At 35.7% G+C, this 25,589-nt stretch overlaps 2 protein-coding genes across 2 annotated transcripts in view; one reads left to right on the forward strand and one right to left on the reverse strand.

Moving 5' to 3' along the window:
• Nucleotides 1-13,216, forward strand: part of SPATA1 (spermatogenesis associated 1) — a 25,433-nt gene extending 12,217 nt beyond the window's left edge. Inside the window, exons 5-9 of the mRNA XM_081145738.1 lie at nucleotides 1,210-1,388; nucleotides 3,212-3,307; nucleotides 5,627-5,710; nucleotides 10,840-10,899; nucleotides 13,205-13,216. Of these exons, the coding sequence (XP_081001864.1) occupies nucleotides 1,210-1,388; nucleotides 3,212-3,307; nucleotides 5,627-5,710 (359 nt within the window). The 3' untranslated portion in view covers nucleotides 10,840-10,899; nucleotides 13,205-13,216. The remainder of the gene's footprint in view (nucleotides 1-1,209; nucleotides 1,389-3,211; nucleotides 3,308-5,626; nucleotides 5,711-10,839; nucleotides 10,900-13,204) is intronic.
• CTBS (chitobiase) lies at nucleotides 6,425-25,376 on the reverse strand. Its single transcript, XM_081145736.1, has 7 exons — nucleotides 25,193-25,376; nucleotides 22,050-22,188; nucleotides 21,334-21,542; nucleotides 13,185-13,356; nucleotides 11,267-11,364; nucleotides 10,752-10,913; nucleotides 6,425-7,701 (listed from the first exon to the last, which is right to left on the reverse strand). The coding sequence occupies exons 1-7, from the start codon at nucleotides 25,355-25,357 to the stop codon at nucleotides 7,510-7,512; spliced, it is 1,137 nt and encodes a 378-aa protein (XP_081001862.1). The 5' UTR covers nucleotides 25,358-25,376; the 3' UTR covers nucleotides 6,425-7,509.
• Between the last annotated feature and the right edge of the window lie 213 nt (nucleotides 25,377-25,589).

Genomic DNA, 25,589 nt, shown 5'->3' on the forward strand with positions numbered 1-25,589 from the left:
AAGAGTGTGCTAAAGAGTGATGAGGCAGGAGAAATGCTTTAGCTAGGGTTTCCAAGAGCAGCATTTCTGTGGAGATATCATTAAGATTTAATTATTAAGGAGGCAAGTATGTAAAGAGATAGGGGGAAAAGAGTAGGAACAGAAGGAACATTAAATGTCAAGGTCTGGAGATAGGAATGAGCTTTCAGTCTTAAGACCTGAAATAAGGCCAGTGATTGGAGCATGATAAATAAGAAGGAATGTAGAGGGAGATAACATCAAAAGTTCAGCAAGGAACAGATGGGTCAATTCAAGGAGTTTGGATTTTATTCTAAGTAAGGTGAGAATCCATTGGAGGATTTTAAGCTAGTGATTTACATGATATTAAAAATATTTTAGAAAAATTAGAAAAACAGCTATATGGACTAGCCTATAGAGTGACAAGGACAGAAGCAGAGAGACCAGTTAGAAAGAAAGGCATGAGGATTGGATATAGGGCAACAGTTAAAATTTTAAATTAAGTTCCATATAGTGTATAATTTTAATCTAATCAAAACCATATAGAATTTTTTAATATGGGGTTTACATTTCTTTGATAATCTAAAAATATAAACACAAACATAATCTGGTATCTTAGCATGTAGTTTGTGCTGCTGTTAACTTTGTACCTAGAATCTCATTGGTGCCAAATGATCCCCTAGCTGGCAGTGTTTAGTTTCTAATTTAGGGTCTCACGTTTGAGAAATTCTGTCCCACACAGTTCTGGGAATATAATTGGAATAATTTTGATAAAAGATGAATCAGAATTAGCTGATATGACAAAATACCACTCATTTTGGGGGCTGGAAAAACAAGGAAAAAATCTGAAAAAGTATGTTATACCTCTGTTTTTCATAGTTATAATTATAAATAAAAGTAATCAAAATTAAAAATATGTGCATTTTGCTATACATATTATTTTTAATAAAGATATTCCAGAAATAATTATAAACTTAAAGAAAAACTTGGTTGTAGTTTTTGGATTTATCACTATTTTACTATATTTGTAGATAAGTACTTTTATTATTTAATGAACATTTTGTTCTTAGCTCTAATTTTCTCAGCATATAAGGGAGGAGAAGTGGAGGAGTTTAAGTGGAAGAGTTTAAATTAACTCTAGGGTCCTTTCCAGGTTTAAAAGTTTAATCCTTTAGTCAGACTCAAACTATAGCCTTTACTTTTTTTTTATAGCCTGTGATAGTTGGAAGAAAAAATACTTTGAAACAAAGAAAGTTACAGCATCATTGGAGGAGATTTTAACAAAACTTCGAGAAGATTTGGAACTCTACTATAAAAAATTGCTCGTGCAACTTGAAGCTAGGCAGGTCAAGATGAGACCAAGGAATATGGCAAACATCACAGAGTCTAAGGTGCTACTAAATGTGCTCACATTCTAGTAGAGAAGTTCTGTTCAAAATATTTGCTTTATAATTGTTAGTATTATTATATTTAGGATGCTTTGGGCTACAGGTAAAACAAACCTTGACTTAACCTGGCTTAAACAATAAGAAAATTCATGATCTCATGTAACGGGTGCTGAGGAGATAAAATAAGCAGCTTAATGATGTCTTTAAGGGCCTAAGTGCTCCTGGTATTTCCTCATTATTTTCTACTGTTGGTTTGTTATAAAACTTCTTTCCCTCCTGGTAGCAATCGAGTTGCCAATGGCAAGTAGGGATATATGCCTCCAAACCAAGAAAGAACCTCTTCCAGACACATGGAATATATACACTTTCCCTTTTGCTTGGTGGAGATTCAACCAGGCCTACCGTGGACTGATAATACATACCAGGAAATGCTACGTGTTGACTTAGACCAATTACGAACAACTCTGTACCTGAGGATAGGTCACTTTCTCTGATTCTGTGGGAAAGAGATGAACACATGATGAAATACAGTGAGGGACAAACAGTATTTACTACATGCCTTTTTTTATGTGTGCAGAGGTTAATAACATTCATGGAATCTAAAATTATTGAATTTCTAAAGAAGTTATTAAATTATATTAAATTTTGTCTATTTTTTCTTAATATGGTCTTGAATATTGAAAAATTAGAGACCTGAAGTTTATTTCTTAATTGAGTAATTCCACCATATAGTTAAACAACAAATTCCAGAGGCCATTTACCTGTTTAATTTTTGTTGCCTGATCCAACTTATCCAAAAATGTTTTTATAATATGTTAATCATGATTAAGAGTATAGAGTTAGACATGATGAAATATTAAGTTTCCTCATTTATATTTTCCCAGTTTTATTGAGATATAATTGACATATAACATTGTATTGATTTAAGGTGTTCAACACAATGATTTGGTGTATGTATATACTGTGAAATGATTACCACAATAAGTCTAATTAACAGCTACCACCTCACAGTTATAATTTTTTTTTCTTGTAATGAGAGCTTTTAAGATCTACTCTCTTAGCAACCACCTGTTTCCCCCATACCCCACCCCTGGCAACCACCAATGTGCTCTTTCTTTCTATGAGTAAAAGTATACTGTTTTAGATAAATTTAAAATATAAAATCCAAGAAGTCTCAAGCAATGTTTTGTCCATATTAGCTGACACTTTTCTTTAACATAGCTGATACTTTTTGTCTTACTATTTTATCAAGTTAAATATAGGATCTTTTTTTCACAAAGGCAGCTTAAAATTTTAAATAATTTCTTTGTTGACCATTATACCTCATAAACTTTTTGAACAAAAGTAACCCAAAAGCCTTCTTATATTAATAGATTTTCTTGTATTAAATATATTTTCTTACCTAAAATATACTATTTTATTATTAAATATTTTAAATTCTTTTTAATCTCACTCAGATAATGAAGCATTATGCCAATCTCTAAAGCCTTGCTAATATCTTAAACCCAGCATATTTCTTTTATACTAATAGTTATTGCCATTTGTGGTACTAATTTAATGGTAACCTTTACAAATACCTATTTATTTTTATAACACATGAATGATGGTAGTAGAACAAAAGAAAAAGAAGTCCCTAAAACTGAAGAAATCAACAGATTAATAGTAATTTACTCCAAAGCAATAAGTTTATTTTATGGAATAGGTATTTTCATGATTTGCTCTTTCGGTATTTGTTATCACATTGTAATTTATGTTAGCAAGGCAATTAAAAATAAAAATGCATAGATGTTGTCCTTAATAAAGATATCTTAATATACCTCACACAGAAGTGCCTTATAATCCAGATCACTAAGGTACAGCATGCAATTGACCAAATTAAGAGAAAGTTGGATACTGAGAAAATGAAACTTAGAGAAGCTAAGGTAATTTTCATTTCTCCTAATTAGATTATACCATTTATCTTGAAATAATTTTGGTGTTTTAATTTTGTGTGTCAATAGCATAAGGGTAGTAAGGATTGACTGTTTTAAAATTGTTACCTTAATGACAAAGAGCACATGTGGGGGGAAAATGAAATAACAACTAAATCCTGAAAAGATGCATATTATATCAAGGTCAAAGTAAAATTCCAGTAAGAATTAAAGGAAAGGGACCCTGTGAATCAGTACAAAGACTCAGTAATATATTTTTCAATAAATAGTTTTCATGAATTAGAGTCATTCATAAATAAATCTGACAAACCATTGAGCTCCCTGAGCTCCCATTTAATTTTTCCCCTCTCTTGGGTAGTTATCTCATCTCTCTGGTTATTTTCATTTATATACTTATATGAATGGTCTCAATTTACCTCTTTATCAGAAATAGATTTATGACAGAATAATGGCCCCTTTCTAGAATCAGCACTGTATAGGAGAACTTTATGTGATGATGGACATGTTCCATACCTGCACTGTCCAATATGGTAGCCACTAGCCACAGAAGGATATTGAGCACTTAAAGTGTAGCTTGTTGAGTGACTAAGGTATTTAAATTTAAATTTTATTTAATTTGAATTAATTTAAATATAAATAGCTACATTTGACAAATGGCTACTATACTCAGAGCACAGTGCTACTATACTACACAGCACAGCTCAGCTCTAGATTCTTTTCACTACCAGCATTCTCAAGGCTAATCCTTGACTCAGCATTGAGAAGCTTAAAACTTAAAATATAGAAAAGGAAAAGGGCAAAGGACCATTTTTAATAAAATATCAATATTTAGCATTCTTATACAGCATGTATACACACAAAAAAACACAATTTGTTCAATGAATGAAAACTCTGTGTATTCAAAAAAAAGGAGAGAAAGCCAGTGTGGAAACTTTCACACTTAAGGATAGTTGGGTAGGTAAAAGAGAGTAATAGAAATGCCTTCAGAGCCTTCAATCATGAGTCTCAATGCTCTTTTCTTTCTTTTTAAAAAATATGTTTTTATTGATTTTAGAGAGGAAGGGAGAGGGATAGAGAGATGTAAACATTGATGAGAGAGAAACATCAATCAGCTGCCTTCTGCATACCCCCTACTGAGGAGCTAGCCCAAAACCAGTGCATGTACCCCAACCGGGAATCAAACCAGTGACCTCTTGGTTCATGGATCGACACTAAACCACTGACCACACCAGCTGGGCTCAATGCTCTTTTCTTTTGGGAAGCATGCACATTAGATCATATCATCTTTGTATATTTTAACCCTATATCACTTATAAATTATTTTAACCCATATCAGAATTACTAGTACAGAAAACAGGAAAGACTAATAGGAAAAAGAGAACCAAATTTTCAGCTTACAGATTTGGGGCAGGAGGTCCTCCATTTAACCATAATGCTTGATGGCACATAGTAGACATCATTATTATTTTTGATTTCTGAATAATTAACCTCAAACTTACCTATAGAATTCAGAACTAAGGGGCAGAAAACCTAGCCTGAGTCTGTTGCAACCATATTCAAGTTAGTATAGAACAAGCAGTGCTTCTCAAAGTTTAGTGTGAGATCACTTGGATCTGACTTAATAGGTCTGGAGTGAAGCCTGTGATTCTTCATTCCTAAGAAGCAACCAGGGATGTGAACGCTTCAGTCCACAAACAATACGTGGAATAGTAAGGGCTGTGGCACCAGATGATTTGAGTTTGAATCCTGGCTGTGTCACTTACTAGTTTTATACCTGGAGTGAGTTACTTAACTTTTAGGCATCTCAGTTGGCTCAGCTGTAAAATGCAGATAAGTATCTGCCTCAATAAAATTTTTTATAGAATCAAAGAGGTTAATCCATTTAGAAGAGTGCTTGCCACAGAATAACACTTTTATTTAAGTACCTGTTCAGTTTCTCAGGGTTGGGAATTAAGGCTTTTTTGTAATTATGTTGTTGTTGTTTTTTACTATTTCTTTTCACTTGAGAACAGATTTTGAAGATCCAGCAAAAGATAAAAATATTTTTCTCTTTAGTTTTTTAGAATAGTTCATTTTATTATGATTATATACTAATACATGAAATTATTTGATAGCTTATCTAGCAGTAAATAAGCATGCTTGTTCAACAGGATTTTTGAACTGTATATTTAACATAGTAATCCAGCAGAAGTGAAGGCATTAAAGGGAAATGAAAGAAGACAGTTATAAAAAACCTCTATTTAGATGATCATTATGTAATTTTAAATGGGTAAAATGAAGTTCATTTTTGAAAGATAATTTGTTTTATAGGTGAGAAAACAAGCAATTTCAGATGTATGCACACTGAAAGCTGAGCTGACACAGAATAAAATACATCTGTACAGCCTTAGTTAGGTATGTTAATTTAAAACTTTTGTCAAAAATATTAAATATTTATTTGATCAGATTTGTTTAACCTTTGTTCTCCTTGGCAGTGTTTTATGTAAGTAATAAGGTTTATATTTTTCACCAAATCCTTTGGTATTACAAAGGATTTCAGGAAATGTTAGATGTATAGAAGCAAAATGGTGTCTATTTGATTATTTTTGATGGTTTCAAATCTATTGCATATTATTTGACTATATTTTACAATTTTCATTTTTAAATAGTTTTAAAATTTAATACCTAATATGACTATAAAATATAATTTAAAAATCATAGTTCAGTAAATATAAATATATAAGGTATCCCCCACAAATTTGTACATACACTTTGAATAATTATAAAGGCAGTGTTTATTAAAATACATTTCATTTTCAAAATTGAGCTATCGGCTGTTAAAGTGTGTATTCGTTTTGGGGGGATACCTTGAATTTGCATGTAAATAGATACTGTTTAATTTATTTGTTGTACTTTAATTAAAAGCAATCTGGAAATATAAAAGAATAGGAATATTGAACTTGCATTCAGAGCTATGACTGAGCTTAGTGTCTAAGAATTTAAATTGTTTTAGTAATTTGTTTTAGAAATATAAAGATATTAGAAATTCAGCATATTATATGGAAAATGGTTGGTCTTACTCTGCTGTAATAATTGTGTAAATAGGAAATGGAATATTCATATAACAAGTGGTTGAATCATCATTTATTTCAATTCAGAGGGGAAAAATGTACAGGGAATGCAGGATATATGTAAGCCCAGAGTTTAAGAATGCAGACTTTTAATCTAAGTATTTATAGGAACTAATATAAGTGCAACACAGTGTTCTTAATTGCCTTGAGAAGAAGAACAGAGACCTTTATACATTTAGAAAGGTTCTTTGCACAAAATGTCTCTTTTAGAAAGATAAACTACTTGAGAAAATGTCTAGATAATTAAAAGTAAAATGCAGATAAAGAAAAATTTAACCATGAAAACTAGCCAAAAATAAAGTATAGATGTTTATAGTGAAGGAATTTTAATAATTGGAAGGGTAAATGACAATGGATACAATCAGGTTCAACAGCAAGTTTTTTCTATTGTAAAATATCAGATATAATCACATTAAAAAATTTAGTTGGAAAATAATAGGTAGGTCTAACCTATTAATGAAAAATATTTCTAAATTATCTTCTTGAATTTTTTGAGTATTTTAATCCTTTATTTTTTCCTGTGGATGGTTGAGTTTAATTCATATGCCTCAGAGAACATGAATATTATATGGAGTTAAGGAGCATGAAAATTATTTCCAGCAGTTTGATGAACCTAAACAGGAGACTGAATTGCAGGACTTAAGTTTAGATTTATTGAAAAAAAATAAAATAAAAATACAGTGCTTTTCAAGGACTAGGCTTTTAAAAATCTCTTCTAAGCAAACATTTCCACTTCAAATTATATATATTTAAAAATCAGCATTTATTTGTAAGCATGTATGGTGAGAAATTAGCATGAAATTCTGAAAGCAGTTGTTCCTAATTACAGTATTAAAACATAGAGGAATATTTAATATAGTAAGTTGACTTGTTTCTTACCTTTATGTTTCTGGACACTGAAGTTAATATATGTATCTTTCACATTCAAACAAAGCATCTCTTTATTCTCTGTTTTTATACTAATAAGTAAAACATATAGCCAGATGACAAAAATGTATAAATTTTTTATCTTCAAGAAACTAGATCTATTTTTACAGATCATTTTCAAAATCTTAATAGTTTGACAAAAGGTGTTCATGTCTGTCACAGCTTTGGTTTTAAGGCTTCCCACATTTCTTCAGTTTGCTGTTTGGCTACAGGCTCTACAGAGTAATCAAGACAGTTTGCATTCCACATGCCAATGCCCCGTAAGCCACGGATTTGTATATATTCTGCCTTTAAAGAAATGCTCTTCGGGTTATCATACCACACTTGATGAAAACTACCAGCAGGATCCTATACAAATAAATGAAAATGGATATTTTAAGTATTCATTACAATAAGAGGGAAAGCATTTCTTAATTTCAAGGATTCAAAAAAGATACAATGAAATAATAAAAATTTAAGGACACAACACTTTCCCGCTCTATGATTCCATGGCTCTGTATGTGGTACTTTGTAGATATCATTGCTTATGGCATTTTTAAAAATTGATTTCAGAGAGAGGAAGGAAGAGAGGGAGAGAGAGAGAAACATCAGTCATGAGAGAGTCATCCTGCATGCTCCCTACTAGGGATCCAACCTGCAACCCAGGCATGTGCTCTGACTGGGAATTGAACCCCGATCTGGTTCATGGGTTGACACTCGACCACTGAACAACGCTGGCTAGGTGCTTGTGGAATTTTTACAATAGCAGAGATTACATAAATAAGCCTCCCAATATCTTCCATTTAAGGTCCTACTCATGCCCTAAGATTCCTTCTTTGCCCTGATCTGATGATTATCAACCACGATGTATATTTGAGTCACTTGTGGAGCTTTTAAAAGTACAGATTCCTGGGACTCATACCAAATGAAACCTATTGAATCAAAACTTCCCAGGCTAGTGCTGTGATATTTATTTGTTTTGTGTTCTATTTCCATTAGGTAATTATGCAGCCAAGGCTAATAAGGAGGATCACTGCTGTGATTCTCTGATATACCAGCTATATACTTTTTTGTATTCCCTACAGTTCCTAGAAATGTGCCTCGTTAGGAGCTCAACAGATGCTTTTGTTTATGATGAATTAGTCAAATCAAAGGTAATGGCAATAGACAAGGAAAGTAACTCCTTTTCTAGGTCTTACAGAATTGATCTAAAGAGCCTGTCAGGTCTGGACTTAACGCACACAGGCCGTGGCTACCTTATGCACTCAGCTGATGAAAACCATAAACTAGAAAATGGTCTTATGCTCACCTACCCTGTAAAGTCCTTCTCCGCAATAGCATCAGCCTCTATCTAGTACTAACAGTCTCTCTTAGAAGGTATATCATCTATTGGATAAAGGAAAGAGGAAAGGAGCAGGTCTAGGCAAAAAGGTAGAAGGGGAAAAATAGGAGGTAAGAATGGCCTGTGGTTAAAAATAATTTACTGATTTTTGTATACATCTGGGAAAATTTTTAAAGGCAGTTCTCAACTAATGCCAGTAACATTTTATTTTATGGTAGCACCACTAGAATTAGAATAGTCTTCTAAAACGGCTACTTTGAAGGACAATAGTCACTTGGTAAATAAGCTATGGTGTATTTAAGTATAATAGACTCATTACATACAAGCCTATTTTATACTATATCTTATATTCTGTTCTTTCACATATTTAGAACTAGTAAAAGCCATGCATGCTCTGGTAATAATTGTGATTCACCATCAAAAGGCAACTTGAAGAACCTGTATGTAAATATAGAAATATTTATTTTTGAAGATTTAGGAGCTAACCCCAATACATATACCTTTGAATTTATCATCATTCTGGCTAGTACTTTGAGCCTTTTTGAAATTTCAAATGCCTCGAAATAGTGAAGGATCAAAGGATGGAAAACTGAGTATGTGTAAGATTGATATATGCATGGTTACGGCATAAATGCCTTCAAGAATATCAAGTACCATGATGAAGCTGCTATTGCTGAGACAGCATAGGAAGACAGAATGATCCTCATAAGTCACACCAGAAAACGTGATTTTGGTTGCTGCCAGTTTTACAGTGAATAAAAAGGAACAAAAGAGGTGTAACTGGATTGTTGTGTAAAAGTGCCATGGAGTGAGTGGCCTTCAAGGCTCATCAAAACATTTCCTGAATTCTAAAACCTTAGAGAAGGTGTCTTCTTATTCATTAAGTAAAACATAAGACAGGGATTCAAAAACACTATGTCACAATGTCCATTATTATTCTACCTTACGTATTTCTAAATTATGTATAACTGGTTACATACAGTCTTTACAGGACATATCCATGAAGCACTCTTCCCCTAACATTCCTCAGAGTGCTGGGAAACAGGGTTTTATGTTAAACAATTAAATGGCTTATGTACTGTGGCACTTCTCAAATTCTTTACATGATGTACATTTTAAATCTGCAAGACGGACGTAAAGTCTAGATTCTAAAGTTTAGAAAATTCTACAGTAAATCTTTCTATATAATTGATAAACAGGCATGTATAGACGTGAATCCATTTTAATTTAATAAATATGTATGTTTGCAATCATTTTTTACAAAAGAGTACCAGACCATTAGTTAAAAATAGATATTCTTATTGGAATTAAATCATATCTTTTTAGGGATCCTTTTACAGTAACATAATCCAAGGTGAATTCAAAGATAGTGTGTACTTAAATTTTTGAGGTGTGTAAAGTTATTATGCTAAAGATAAATTATGAAAAATATAACTTTTCTTTGCCTCTTTGGTATGGCAATTCCTATTTTTCAAACACTAACTGACAGAATTGCTAATCATTCACTCCGTTTCTTCAAGTCTCTGTAATATTTTTAGTCTCTGATTTTAACATTGTTTTTTTCCCATTGGTCTAATATCCCATAGTTTCACTGAATTGTGAAATGAATTTGAAATGATGCCATTTTCTACTGTAAAGTCCATGATGGTGCATCTCTTCTTCTCAGCCTCATTCCTTCCCTTCCCACATAAGTCTTTATCTACTTTGAAATGGAGGCTTTCAGAGCTAGCAACTTGTATTGGCCCAAAGCTTATTAGAAGCCACAGTCTTAATACATATTTATCAACTATTAAGGAAATCCTGTTTGTGATAGGCATGTTTTTATTACACCACCTACAATGACAAGTGGCCCATGCAGTGCAGTTCCATTATGACCATCACTGAAATTGCTCACCAGGGAAGTCAAGTTCCTGATTACACAGATTCAAAGACAAATTTACTATTGCAAACAGCAGTCCGTATGCTGTACCCTAAAAGAAAACTGGTAGAAATTCTCCATATCAAATATGTAATTGTGAAAATATGCAATTATGAAAACTAATAGAAATAAATGTTCATAACCTGTGAAAAGTCTTACTTTATAGTTATAATATGGAGACTTCTGATTTTCATCCCACAGGATTCCAGAAATAGAACTATTTACTTGCTTCATAATTTTTTTATAGGGCACCTGACGTCCTGCAGCATCACTACAAGGAGCTCCCCGGAAAGGGACTTCGTTAATGGTACAAACATGATCCTAGAAATGCAAGAATGTTCATGTTATAGATTATAAATTAAGCATATGCAAAGAGTAAAATCAGAAAATATATCAAAAACTATTTATTAGAAAAATATATACTATATATATCCTGACTACACAGTATTAATATTAAATTTCATTACTAAATGAAAATATAGAACATTCAGACACTTTCATGGGATTGAATATTTAAAAATAAACTCTCCCTTTTAGTCTCAAAATATATTTCAGGAATTTTAAAGTTTACATATTCTATATGTAGAATAATTTATAAATATATATATATGAAAACAAGGTCTAAAAATATACAAAAGAAAGAAAAAATTACATAAGAAGTGAGTTGTTCTTACCTCTGATAGAGACAGGCAGGTATAATCATAACCATACCAGGGAATGCCCATTACAAGTTTCTTAGGGTTAATGCCCATCTTGATGTAGTCATCATATGCTAATCAAATAGGGACAGAAAAAGCATATTTTTTCTCTTCACCTACTAATATGTTTGTACAATCTATGCAGCGTTACCCTTTTAAAACAGGTGCATTTATGCAAAACACTAAGTGTTTCTCTGATATTCTGAAAGTCATTCCTTAAGAACTATAAATTCTAAACCACTTTTTAAAAAATGTATCTTTATTGTTGAAAGTATTATAGATGTCTCCTTTTTCCCCCATTGACCCCTCCACCTGGCATCTGCCCCCCCTCTTCTAAGTCACTTTTTAATCCTTTTCTTTTAAGTAATAAAAATATGCAAAACAATTAAAATCAAATTGGTGCAAAAAATTACAAAATTTAATTCTAGAAAGAATGACACATTTCAGGAAAGCATGCTGATTGTGTCTATTAATTGCTAATGTGTATATTTGATATTCTAGATACTAAAGTTTGGATAAAGTTCTATAAATTTTAAACTTTCTGTCTGGGGTGGTTGCAGAATTTCTTATAGAAAGCACAAGTGTTCCATGTTTTACAAATATCCTAAAAATATGAATTACAGCTGGGGATGAGAAATGTCCCCCTCTTACTCTGTATTAGATAATCTGTGACTATAGAAACAAAGAGAAAAATGAAATTATTAGTACTATCAGTCCCTTTCTGTCCAATGTTGCAAAATATGTTTTCCACCAAGAGAAGCTCCAATATTAAGCAAATTTGGTACCTTTCAGAGCCTTTAAAGTTATTGTGTACCATTCAATATCCAAGAAAGGGGTGGGGTATGCATCATTCCCAAACATATTTGATTATGAAACTTTTATTGATAGAACACAATTATTATCTCTTCTATGAAACAGTTTTGGAACACTAGATTAAATAATTACTTTTAAATTGTAACAAATTATTTGCCAAATTTTTAATATTATGTGCTGTGATCAGACTATTCTGTCCAAACAACTAGGACATAATAAAATGAGGCCAGGTTCTAAGGTTTTACCTCTATATGAAAACCAATCAACAATTAAATCAGTGCCAACTACCTAAGAAAAATTCACTTGAGTCCATAAAACAGCAAGCAATCTTTAATTCAGTTGACTGATGGGATACAAACCAATCCAAACTTTGGAAAGGATACTGCAAAGGCCACATCATATGAATGACAGATCAGAAGTACTCTTAAGTGTGATGCTGGACAGGCATACTCTCCTTACTGCACTTCAGAGATTTGCTACTCTCCACCAGCAAAATGATTATGACTTGCTTTATTGCGATACTAGCTTTATTGCTGTGGTCTAGAACCAAACCTACATGATCTCCTAGGTATGCATGTAATTTGTAATACAGCATGTGTACTAATAGTAAATGTCAAGTAAGATAAAGCCAGTCCTATCAATCATATATAGAGGGTACCCACATCATAACTATCCTTGCTGTTAAATTATTTAACATTGGTTATTTCAACAAAAAATATCTTGTCAAGTTCTAGATTAAAAAATATCTCATTCATGTAATTCTGAGAGAAGTATGTTAAAGTGAAGTTAAAACACCTGCTTTAATTTCAACTATATAATACTTAATAGCTGTGCAATCAAGATAACAGCCTTCATCTCATGTGTAATAGATGGTTAATAAATAACATACTTATCCTGCAAATATGAAAACTTTAAAACTTTTTGTCACCTTTAAAGCTCTCCAAATTAAGTGTTTTTCATGTTTCAAGAAAGCTTTACAATGGAAAAGGTATACAAATGACTTAGAAATACTAAAATATGTCTTAGTGTTTGAGGTTATGGAATTAATGATAGCAATAAATGATTATTTGGTGTATCTTACCAGTTACTGTCTGATTATAGGGAGCATTGGCTGCTGCAATACATTCTGACCAGATCTGACTTTGTTCATCATAAGACATCACAAAGAGAAAGTCACAAGCATCTGCAATTCCAGTATAATTATAGCACCTTCTGTCTATGCACTTTGGAGACCAAGCTACATCAAAGGTTACCTGTGGAGAAATGCAAACCATTTTATGTAACATGATAAAATATGCATGTTATATCAGATTGTTAATTACATATTCTCTTGCCTCTTACTACCCAAGAAAACAGAACTGCTTTCATATATGAATGTAGGGTTTGACATATGTGGAACTAGAACAAGTTCTAAGAAATATTTTTTTGCCTACATGAACTGATCCAGACATATAGTTTTGGACAATGTTTTGGATATATATTTGGATAACATACATATATTTGGACCCAGAAATAGTTGGACATATACAATGACTAGGAGCAGAGAGCTGTGTAGAAGGGGAGTTTTAAACTCAAATGTCTTCAAAGGTGAGACTGAAAACTCAACAAATTGAAAGAAATAGGTGTAATGACGGTAGGGTGTGGTAGAGCCTCTGAGCAACTGGAAAATAAAAGCACACTAAAGTAATTCAAATACAAAAGTTTTTTTTAAATTGTGCAGGCTAAATCAGTCAGTCATATGTTGGCACAAGCTGACTGGCCTGTGTTGGAAGTTTGAGCCCCTGATTTACAATTACATTATTACGGTAGGTTCATTCCAACATTACAGTTAAAGAATAGTGGTGTTTTATAGCTACAGGTATAGATAATCAACTTGAAATGTTGAACAAATCACTTAAATGGTCTAATTTTATGGACATTTTGTAAAGCACTGATTTACAAAAAAAAAAAAGCTTATAGATTATAAAGTGAAATTTTTCCTTATTGGACCCTGTTTTATCACTGCTTCCTATTACAAAATGAGAGCTACACTATTGTAAAGAAGAAACTAAATGATTATCTCAAAGCTGGGAAATTTCAAATCCACTTTGTAAGTCCTTACCTCTCCCCTAAGCATTAAGAGTATTTTCATCTGTTCTGTCGCATCTCCCTAGATTATATGTAAATCCCCCTTTCACAACATTGATTCATTAATTCATCATTGATTCCTTAATTCAATAATGAAATAGATTAAATTCATTAATTTAACAACATTGATTTATTAATTCAACAAGTAAAAGTCTTTTTTTTGTGTGGCAAGCACTGAGCTGGCACTCAGGATACAAAGTTAAAGAAGACATGGTCTGTGTCAGGGTCAGGTTTTGGAGGGGAACTAGTTGGCTAGTTATGTTCCTGGACATCTTTCTGACTGAGGAGATGAGCATGGAGAGTGTTTTTTTCTCTGAAGAGTGGTAGTACCTATAAGGCTCTAGAGAGGAAAATGGGGAGAAAACAGGCAGGGACCATGAAAATCAGTGAAACAGTTCATCTGCCCCTCACAGAGCCTAAGGCACTGGTTTAGATCCACCCTGATGAGGGAGATTATGCAGTGAGAATCTGGAGAACATTTTCTCATGAAAGTCACTCATTGGGGCACTCAAGGCACAAGCAGGGCCCAGGGGACAAAGTGCTTATAGAGCTGGAGAGAGCACCATTTTTCCTCCAATCTGCCATAGACTGCACTTCTTCGGGATCCCAAGAGCTCAGGAACCCTGTGCCAAGAGGCAGTGAAAATAAAAAAGTATTTTCACCTGGATTTCATTGTTAATCTCATATTTTTTAAAAGGCAGTATTAATATTTTAGGTAAATCAAAAGACTGGTTCTAGTCTTGGCTCTATTGTAACTAGGTCTGTGTAACTTAAAACATCTAAATTTGTGTTCCTGCCTATAAAAAGAGGGTGTGGAAAGAACTCTTCAAGAGCATTTCTAGCTAATTCTCTGACCAAAATTCTGTAATCTTAAATTATCACCTTTTCCTCAAAACACATTTCTCTTTCCATACTCTACTATAGTCATTGGGGGGGGGGGGGGTAACTAGTTTAAGAACCTTTCTGACTCCTTTTCCCTACACCCCATCACTAATCTCACATCTTCCTTTGGGGGGCTTCTCATAATTGTTTAGCCCCTTCCTTCCCATTAATTAATTCAATAAATAGTTATTGAACACTTGCTGAGTGTTAGGGTTATGCCATCATCCCAATCCAAACCATAAATCCCATTATTGTATTTTTGGGTTAGTCCTTACCGGTTTCCCTTTCTCCTCTAGGCTAGTTTATATACTGCTACAGAAGATTTTTCTCCAAGCACCTTCTACAAATGTAATCTGTTGCTTACAGAATAAAATGTATACTCTTCAGTCTGATATTCTTGACCTTCTACAATCTAGCCTATCTTGGCAACTGTGCTTCCCACTAATTTACCTATCATGAACTTGACAAAGGAGCCCAAATTGTTTTACTTACCCCTCGAACAGGGAAATAGGTATTCCTCCTGCAAAGTCTACTCAATCTCTTCCTCCTTTCCTTCTCACTATAGCTTAATCAGCACTAGCAAGTAGGTTATTTTGTTCACATACCAATTCTAATCTATTAATAACAGCAATGTAAAGAATGAGGGAAAAGTTTCTGAGACCAAATCATGTGAGGAGAGGAGTCCAGTAGCCTGCATACCAGATATTTGCTGCTCTCGATTTAAATTGTACTCATCTGAAAATCTGGTTTCCACATTGACAGACCTTCCCTACCTGCATAAATCCACAGATCAATCCTTATATCATTTATTAATTTTTCAATAATTCTCAAATTCATGCTGACCAAATGTATCAGAATCATCTGGCATAACATGATAAAAATACAGTTCCTAGGCTCTATCCCAGATCTACTCAGTCAGTCACTGGGGATATTTTTAACAAGCACTCCCAGGTTTGAGATAGGTTTAGAATCACTGGTAAATATTACTTACATAATATAGAATATAAAATATATTTTACATATATATGTAACATATATATATTTTCTAATTAATTATTTTAAACTTTTGAAAGGCAGGTATCATTCATTCACTTGATTAACAATTTTTAAACATTGTGTTAGACATGCTTAAAGGGGCTGGTCCCTGTCTTCAAAGAAATCACTGTCTAGGCCTAATATTTTGTTTTAGCTTTGTTGAGGTATAACTGACAAATAAAATTGTAATATACTAGTGTACAATGTGATGATTTGATAGGCATATATATTATGAAAGGATTCCATCAAGTTAATTAACACATCCATCAACTCACATATTTACTTTTTGTTAAATCTGTGATAGCACTTAAATTCTACTTTATAAGCAAATTTCACTTATATAGCATTATCAATTATCAATTATAGTCACCATGTTATATAGTAATCCTCAGACTTTATTCATCTTTTAATTGGAAATTTATGCCCTTTCACCAGACTCCTTTACTTCTCCCAGCCCCTGGCAAGCACCTACTCTCTGTTCCTCTGAGTTCAAATTGTTTTTTTAATATTCCACACGTAAGCGATACCATGCAATAATTGCCTTTGCCTGTCTGGCATATTTCCCTGAGCATAATTCCATCCAGGTTATTCAAGTAGTCACTAATGGCAGGATTTCCTTCTTTTTTTGAGAGAGAGAGAAACAAACATCGATTTGCTGTTCCACCCATCTGTGCATCATTGGTTGATTCTGGAATGCACCCTGACCAGGGAGCCAACCCGCAACCCTGGCGCATCAGGACAATGCTCCAACCACCTGACCTACATGGCCAGGGCTTTTCTTCTTTTTTAAACCTGGATAATATTCCTGCGTGTGTGTCTAATCACATTTCTTATCCATTCATCTGTTGACAGACACTTAGGCTGTTTCCATATCTTTGCTGTTGTGAATAATGCTGCAATAAACATGGGAGTACAGATACCTCTTTGAGAGAGTGATTTTGTTTTCTTTGGATATATACCCAGAAGTAGGATTCCTGAATTATATATTACTTCTATTTTTAATTTCTTGAGGAACTATTTTTTGTAGTGGTTGTATGAGTTTACATTTCTACATTTCTACCAACAGTAACAAGGTTGTATGTTTATCGGAATTTATCAATTTCTTCTAAGTTATCTAATTTGTTGTTGTATAATTGTTCATAGTCGTTTCTTATGATCCTTAGGATGTCTGTTTTATCAGTTGTAATGTCTCTTCTTTCATTACTGATTTTCATTATTTGAGTCCTTTTTTTTTTTAGTCTAGCTAAAAGTTTGTCAGTTTTACTTTAAAAAAGCCCCAGCTCTTAGTTTCATTAATCTTTTCTATTGTCTTGATAGTCTATTTCATTTATTTCCACTCTGATCATTGTTATTTCCTCCTTCTAACTTTGAGCTTCGTTTGTTCTTTTTCTAGTTTCCTTAAAGTGTAAAGTTGGGTTGTTTATTAGAGAGCTTTCAACTTAATGACAGCATGCATCAGTATGAACTTCCCTCTTAGAATTGCTTTTGCTACATCCCATGAGTTTTAGCATGTTTTATTCTCTTTCGTTTGTCTCAAGATATTTTTATTTCAATTTTGATTTCTTCTTTGACCCATTGGTTGTTCAGTAGCACACTGTTTAATTTGTACATATTTGTGAGTTTTCCAGTTTTCTTCTTATAATTGATTTCTAGTTTCATACCATTGTGGTCAGAAAAGACACTTGATATAATTTCAGTCTTCTAAACATTATTAAGATGTGTTTTGTGGCTTAACATATGCTGTCTCCTGGAAAATGTTCCATGTGTACTTGAGAAGATATGTATTCTGCTGCTGTTGGATGGAATATTCTGTGTATGTCTCTTAGGTCACTTTGCTCTAACACAGCTATTTTTAACCGGTGTGCCGCAAGAATTTTTTAAACATGAAATACCTGACTATTTAGTCAGGGGCATTGACCTCTTTTCCCTTAGATCAGAGGTGGGGAACCTTTTTTCTGCCAAGGGCCATTTGGATATTTATAACATTATTTATGGGCCATACACAATTATCAACTTAAAAATTAGCTATGAAAAGAGCTCCTAGATGTATTGAATTTTGAGTCCCACTTCGGTTGCCTTGGCAGGGCCAGACCAAATAATTGCACGGGCCATATAGGGCCCAGGGGCCAGATGTTCCCCACCCCTGCCTTAGATTGTCAAAAAGTGACAACAGCCAACATAACAATAGCCTTTGGTGTTGCCCTGTCTTGAACCATAAATATATAAGACATATAATAAAGCTTCATCTTACTGTCATGTTGTATAATAAGGTTGTGTCTGATTGGCTAATTCTTGGTACCAGAAATCCTTATATACAAGTATAGGCACCTGATTTTTTAAAAAGTCACTTTGGAGCAAAAAGGGTAGATAATTATAATTTTTTAATAAATCAATAAAAAATATACCAATTTTTGTCAGACTGGCAAAAAATCTATTTTTTGGTGTGCCACAGAATTTTAGTAGTTTGTGTGTGCCATGAGATGAAAGGAGCTGAAAATTGGTGCTCTAATATGTCATTTCCTTATTGAAGTCTCCCTATTACTTATCTGTCTGCATAATCTATCTGTTACTGTAGTTAGCTAATTATTGATGGGAAAGGAAACAAAGGGGGAGACATTGTTGAGCATATTCAGCTGGGAAGCAGAGGCCTGATTGCTTCACCAGGAAGCTACAGCTTCATACTCCCCCCCAGAGAACCACCAGTCCTTTGCCCACAGATCACTGAGGAAAGGGATAGAAAAAAGGCAGAGGCAAACACATGCCCAATAAAGTAAAAATGGCACAGGGGAGAGGTGTTGGACCATAGAGGCCTGTCAGTCTAATCTGGGGAAAAGATCATTGGCTAGGGAGTAGACCCTAATGCAAGCCCTAGAAAGTGAGAAGCTAATTCATTATTTTGAATAAGCTTCTGGTACCTCCCAAGCCTGAGAATACATAATTCCAGGTAAACAAAGAAGCTCTCTCTGCTCGGTAACACGCACCAGCCCTGTTCCTTAGTGTTCTCCCCCGCCTGGGAACACATGCCCATGCAGGTCTAGTGGCCACCTGGCCCGTGGCAAACTGTGCAGGCTCCCAAGGACTATGAAGCAGAAACTCCGGGCATTCATTTTTATTCTGGCCCTGCTGAAGATATGGTTGGACTTTTCCCATGGCAGGATGGAGAGAGATGGGACATTGGGAAGCCAGGAAGAGCACTCTTTTGATATTGCATCACAAATAAACGACGAGGCATCACACAATCGCTCATGTGTGGATCCTTGAAATGTTTTTCTTGCAATCCTGTGGAAGAGTCTGTTTCCCACCGACAACATATCTACTGCTGAAAGTGGAGTATAGAAGTCCCCTACTACTGTAGTATTGCTGTCTATTGCTTCCTTCAAATATGTTAGCATTTGCTTGATATATCTGGGTGCTCTAATGTTGGATGCATAGATATTTACAACATACATTGGTCCACTTGATGTGTCTCATAAGTTCCTTAAGGTATCTGCAGTCTTTTTCCTTCTTTTTTCTTTTTACTGCTCTGATTAGATGAAATTCTCTGCCTTTAAGTTTACCGACCTTCTGCTGGATTCACTATTTGTTGAACCCAGTTCTGTTGAATTAGTTCTGTTGTTATTCTTCATTTCTATTTCTCCTTAGTACTTTTTAATATCTTCTGTCTCTTTGTTGAAATTCTCATTTTGTTCAGACATTACTCTCCCAACATCAGTGAGCCACGTTGTGACTATTATTTTGAATTCACTATTGAGTAAATCACTTATCTCAGTTTCATCAAGGTCTTTTTATAATGTTTCATCTTGTTATTTTGTTTGGGGTCTAGGGAGGATTGCAGTCCCTACCTAGAGGTCTTCTAATTAGAAGCCAGACCCTCTTGCAGCAGGTTGTAAAGTATGTAGTCAACCCCTTCCAGGAGAAGACTAGAAGACATGGTTTTTTGTCTGCTCTTTCTGAGCTGAGCCCTGCGGGGAATACCCAGGGCAAGTGCTCAAGTGCCGTGGGAACCTCTTCTTTGTTTGCTACCATCCTGTGAGATTGGTGAATGCAAGCCCTGCTGGCTTTCAGAGCTAGATGTTTGGGGGGCCTATCCTTCATGTGGGAGCCTTAAAAGTTGGAGCACTAAATGTGCTTTCCAAACCTTTCACTCCTCAGAGAGAAGCTGTAGTTGGGGGTTCCCTCCCTATTGTATGGTACTGTGTCAGGAGTGGAGTTTATGGCAAGAGCATGTCTCACCCTTTCCTACCCATTTCGATGTGGTTATTTTCTCAATCACTGGATGTGTAGGCACTCAGCTAGATTCTGGATTTCTCTCCAAGGAAATTGTTTCATTTGTAGCTGTACATTCCGTGTGTCCACTTGAGGCAGGAAAGTCCAGAGTTTCCTGTGTCTCCATTTGGTTCAGAATCTCCTAGCCTAGGAGTTCTTAATCATAATCTCCTATGAAACTCTTTAAAAATATGGACTCTGGGCTCACTTAAGCCATGTGGATAGTAATCTCTGGGAGTTGGTTCCAGTGTGAGTGTAAGTGTGAGAGTATGTGTGTGTATGTGTATTTTTCCCATGACTACTTGCTATCTTGATATATGGCCAGGATTGAGAATGACTACTCTGGGGCCACATTATCCTTTGTTACCCATAAATTGCCTGGCAAGATGCCTTGCACTATGATCTTCTGCTCTAATCATGCTCACTATGGCAGTGGGAAGCACACTGCCTTTTGTCATAGCTCTGACTAGATCTATGGAGTTAGTCCTTTGAGCCTTAGTGGGCCTCAGGAGCTTTACAAGTAATTCAGAGTCTATGGAGCAGCTGACGTACCTCTACTCTAAGGCAAGAGCTGTCTCTGTCCTGAACTGGTGAAAGCAGGCCTGAACAGCATAGCCCTTCCCGATTCTTGCTGATCACTTTGCCTATCTAATATTTCTAGTCCTGCTCTGAGGTTAGAAGGTGAGGCAATCTGTGTTGTATCTTGATGTCAGATTTAGAGACATCTTAGATTTACCACCTTAAAATCCTATAAAACTTCTTTAATAAAACCTCCAATGTTCCAGAAATATTTTTTAGGACACAAGTGAAATTTTTTCTACTCAATTACTATAAAACTGAGATCCTATTAGTTATACCTTCATGAATACATTTTGATAAGAAAACTTAGAGATTTCCAAAAATATCAAAGGAATTTTTACCTGAGATCCTTCAATTTCACAATGGAAAGAATCTGTTGTTTCCTTGACTAAAGCAGTTAATGCATCATATTCAGGTGATGAACAATTAACTTCTTGCTCTATGTCTATATTAATTCCATCCATGTATTGTGTTTTGGCCAAGCTAACTTGCTGAGATATCCAGGATGCTCTGAAATTAGGATCAATGATATCCTTTAAGGACACATCTCCTGTGAAAGAAATACACATCTTTTGTGCATATGTGCTTTTCACATTTTAATGACATTTACTTCACAAACCCATTCGAAAGAATTCAAAATGTCCTTTAAACATCTCATTATTTTGGAATAGTAAGCTCCCAATTTAAGTCTTCCAAATGGAGAAATAATATACCAAAGTAATAAAAAGTTATTACTCATTTATCTTCAAAATAACTGTTATGAGTAATTAGTAAAATTATCCTCAAAGTAGAAGCAGAAATTGTGGACCAGGACTAGCTATAGGTCGTCACGCTAATTAGGAGTCACGTTTTGCTGAAAATGATGCAGTGGTTTATTTAATTCTTAAATAATACTTATATTTGCGAAATGAATTAAACAATATTTAAGATTGAGTTTAGGATGCTAAAAAATATACCAGATGAACATGAAAGGAAATTTTTTGGGAAATAGGAATAGCACATGATGCAAGTAAACTTACCAGTTGTCCAGACACACCTACCAAAAACTGTCACTCACCTTTCAGCACTACTCTGACTCCTTTTGAATGAGCATAGCACATAAGTTCTGAGTCATATTTTCCAAAAAGTGCCACAGTTGTAATCTGTGACCAGTCATAAGATTTCCAAGTTTTGTCACCAACATGAAACACAAAGACCTGCCAAGACAACAGGGATAAGCAAGCACCATCACTTAAACCAAGAATAATATACTGACCTCCCCAAAATAACATTAAACACCAAACATATGCCGGGCTCTGGAGGCTCTGAGAGTACAAGAGTGAATAAGACATAGGCATAGGGGTCCCAATATAACTGGCGGCAGGGGAAAGTAGCCAACCTGGAAAGTAGGGAAGGATAGCTAGGAGGAGATAGTGGCAAGTACCAGGGTTTGGAGGCAGAGAGAACAGGTGGTTGTGTAACAATACTAAGTATGGCTCTCGCCTAGAATTTGGATTGCGAAAGCAGGAAGAACCAGAGAATGGCAGGCAGGGTTAAATTGTAAGAGGCCTTGAAAGCCCTCTTAAGAAATTAATACTTTATCCTGAAGGAAAGGACTTAAAGGAGAATTCATACATTTCTATTGTAGGTCTTCATTTATGTATGCATTTTTAGAAAAATCCCTTCAACTGAAGTGGAAATGGATTCAAGAGAGGCTAAAACTGGAGGCAGAATATCTAATAGGGAAGCTGTTGGAGGATCCAGGCGAGAGATGATGGTGACTTCAACTGATGTGGAGCAGCAGACAGGTGAAATTAATGAACGGATCTGAAAGACCCAAGGATGCAAAATTAGCAGGACTTTGTGGCTGTTTGAATGAGTAAAGCAAAAGAAAAAGAGGAGGTTGATAACCCTCAAGTTTCTGGCTGCTGTAGGTGGAACCATAGATACTGCATTTCTATGAATGAGTTTTGGTGAACCTGACTTCTTAGAATAGTACTCAAGTTAAATTCTAAAGCAGACAATGTTGTGTTTCTCCAGTATTTTTACCCCAAAGATAATTCTAGAAGCACAGAAGGCTCACTGATTATTATTATTTTATCCCAAATAAGGTGTTAATTAATTGATTCAGTAAATACTTATTGAATTCCATCCAGTAAGGTATAGGAAGAGTATATTGCTAGGCATTAGTGACAAAGAGGTTAAAAAGAGAGAAGAGGCCCATTATTTAAGTACTATAGGTTAAGGGCTGCACGGGAATGGAGGGGGCCTTGACAGCTCATAAGGGGGACCTGCTTCCAAGTTGGGCAGGAAAACTTCACTGGGGACTACACACTTAGGAAAGGACTGAAATCTGGGCAATGATCTGGACAGGATGGAGGAAACATACCTATGGACAAAAAAAAAAAAAATCTCAGAAAGATAAAAAAAAATGCAAAGGTCTCAATACGTCAAGAGAATTCTGAATTTATGGAACCAAAAGAAAGTCAGTGTGGCTAGAACACAAAATCCTTTAAGTACATGGAATCAGATGAAACTAGTAAGGTAGGTGGTAGCAAGATCAAGTAAAGCTTTGTAGAGCAGGGAGGATTTTATATTTTATCCTGAGATCAATGGGAAGCCATTAGAGTATTTTAAGCAGTGGGAGATCACCTGGCCGCTGTAGGGAAGAGTAGTGGGGAGAGTTAGCTACAAAAGTTAAACTGGGCATTTCTCAATTTTCCAACCTCCAGATTTTTGTTTTGTTTTATTTTGTTTTACTTTTCAGAATTAACTGTGCATAACTCATTTTTCTGCTAAGCAATTGCCCTCTCAAGTAATAAAAATTTTAAAATGTGAAATTGAACAGCTCATTGTTTTTAGATTCATATTTCCATCATAAACCTTATCCTTTATTTTTTTTCCATTGAAATAATCTCATTGGTCCAACAGATTATCACTTTTCATAAATCAGATTTCAGAACCATTTTTCAGTAGTGCTTTGCACAGAGATTCACTCCAGCTCTGATGTTTATCTGAGTTTATTAAAATGTTAATAATGCTAATGGGGAAAGAGATCAGGGCAACTATTTTGAATGTTTTATTTAGAATTTTTTATATTTGATTATATGACAGATCCCATCAATTTTGGGGGCCAGTTTTTCTTTAACTTTATTTTCTTATTAATCTTTATTTTCATTCTGATAATTAAAATTGAACTTGTTTTTAAAACTATGAGGGCTTGTAATATAATAGAAATTCTAAAAAATAGCTAGATGAACCAATTGAAAATACAAGGGAAAAAAGTCTTGGGGGTTTGAAAAATATAGAAAAGGTCAGTAGAGAAAAAGACCGTTTACTATGAGCATAAAAATGTTTTGCTTGTTTGCACAATTGGTTTTCCAAATGCCCACAGCACTGTCTACCCTGCTAAGAGGTATTGCAGCTACAGTTAAGTCTTTCAGATGTTAGGTTTCCATTCTAGGCAGGTTCTCCATCGTTAACTTTACGCCACTTTTATTTTTTTCTCCTAAACAATGTGTACTTTTTTTTAAATTGGCATTGAACTGCCCAGCACAAACTGAAATGGCTAGATTAAGAACTGGCAATTGCTCCTGCACTACAAAATAATCATCTTTGGACTTAGCCTTTTCACCTCTCTGATGTCCAGTTTCTGCTGCAGTCATCAAACTCTAGGCGGTCAGGTAGTTTTCACGCTGCCTCCGAAACAGTTTGATTCAAGTTGCCTAAGGCCTTACAAATTGTTAAGTGAGTAGAAGGAAAATACACCGAAAGGCCCATTTTTACCCCCCTTTTTGGGTGGTGGTTGAGAAGCCCGAGGAAAGGGGGTGGGTATAGGGAAGCAGAGGGAGGCAGAGCACCCTGCCCGCCCGCGCGGCTGCAGCGCCCCCTCCCGGCGGCGTCCTCCCCTCGCTGCTCAGGGAGCGTCACTGCCCAGCTCCCCGCCCGCCCGCTGCCGCGCCGCAGCGACACCGCAGTAACCAACGGCGCTCGCGCCTGGAGCCGGGTCTGGGCTCGAACTTGCTGTGAGAAGTGGGCGTAGTTACTCAACCCCTCGGAGCCCGCGTTTCCTCATTTAAAAGATGAAGGAAATCAAGAAGAAGAAAGTCCCTGCGCGAGTGTTCAAAATGGTCTCAGCACCCGCACCACCTCCTTTCAGGGCTCTGAGTTCTTGTTGAGCTTAGAGGACCGGGCGCGGAGGGGCAGGCGGGAGGCGCCTACCTCGAAGCTGGGGCGGCGGCGGACGGGCTGGCACAGCGCGGGGTCCCGGCACGGGCACGGGGCCCCGGCCGCGAGGGGCAGCAGCAGCAGCAGGCCTGCGATCCCGGGGGCGCCGCTCCACCGGCCGCCTCGGAGGCGCCGGGGTCCGGGCGGTGGCCTGGCCATGCCGGGGGTCACTCGGGCCGGGCGCGGAGGGGCGGGGCCTGGAGTTTTTCGGGTCATGTGGGTGGGCGGTGCTCGCGGGGTGGCACGGGGAGGGGCCGGGCCTCAGCCTCGGCTGGGTGCGCGCGGGCTGGGTGGGGGCTACAGAAAGGCCTTTGTGACAGGTGACTCCAGGGAGCTGGTCACAGCCCACCAGTTGACTTAATCAAGCCAATATCCTCTGTACCATTTCTGT

This window comes from Miniopterus schreibersii, assembly GCF_964146895.1.
Source record: "Miniopterus schreibersii genome assembly, chromosome: 8".
Lineage (NCBI taxonomy): Eukaryota > Metazoa > Chordata > Mammalia > Chiroptera > Miniopteridae > Miniopterus > Miniopterus schreibersii.

Coding starts and splice junctions, on each gene's coding strand:
- CTBS (XM_081145736.1), bottom strand. CDS start 25,357: ATGGCCAGGCCACCGCCCGGACCCCGGCGCCTCCGAGGCGGCCGGTGG. Junction 10,914..11,266: donor CCTGCCTGTCTCTATCAGAG/GTAAGAACAACT, acceptor TTGCATTTCTAG/GATCATGTTTGTACCATTAA. Junction 7,702..10,751: donor CTCCATATTATAACTATAAA/GTAAGACTTTTC, acceptor TTATTTGTATAG/GATCCTGCTGGTAGTTTTCA.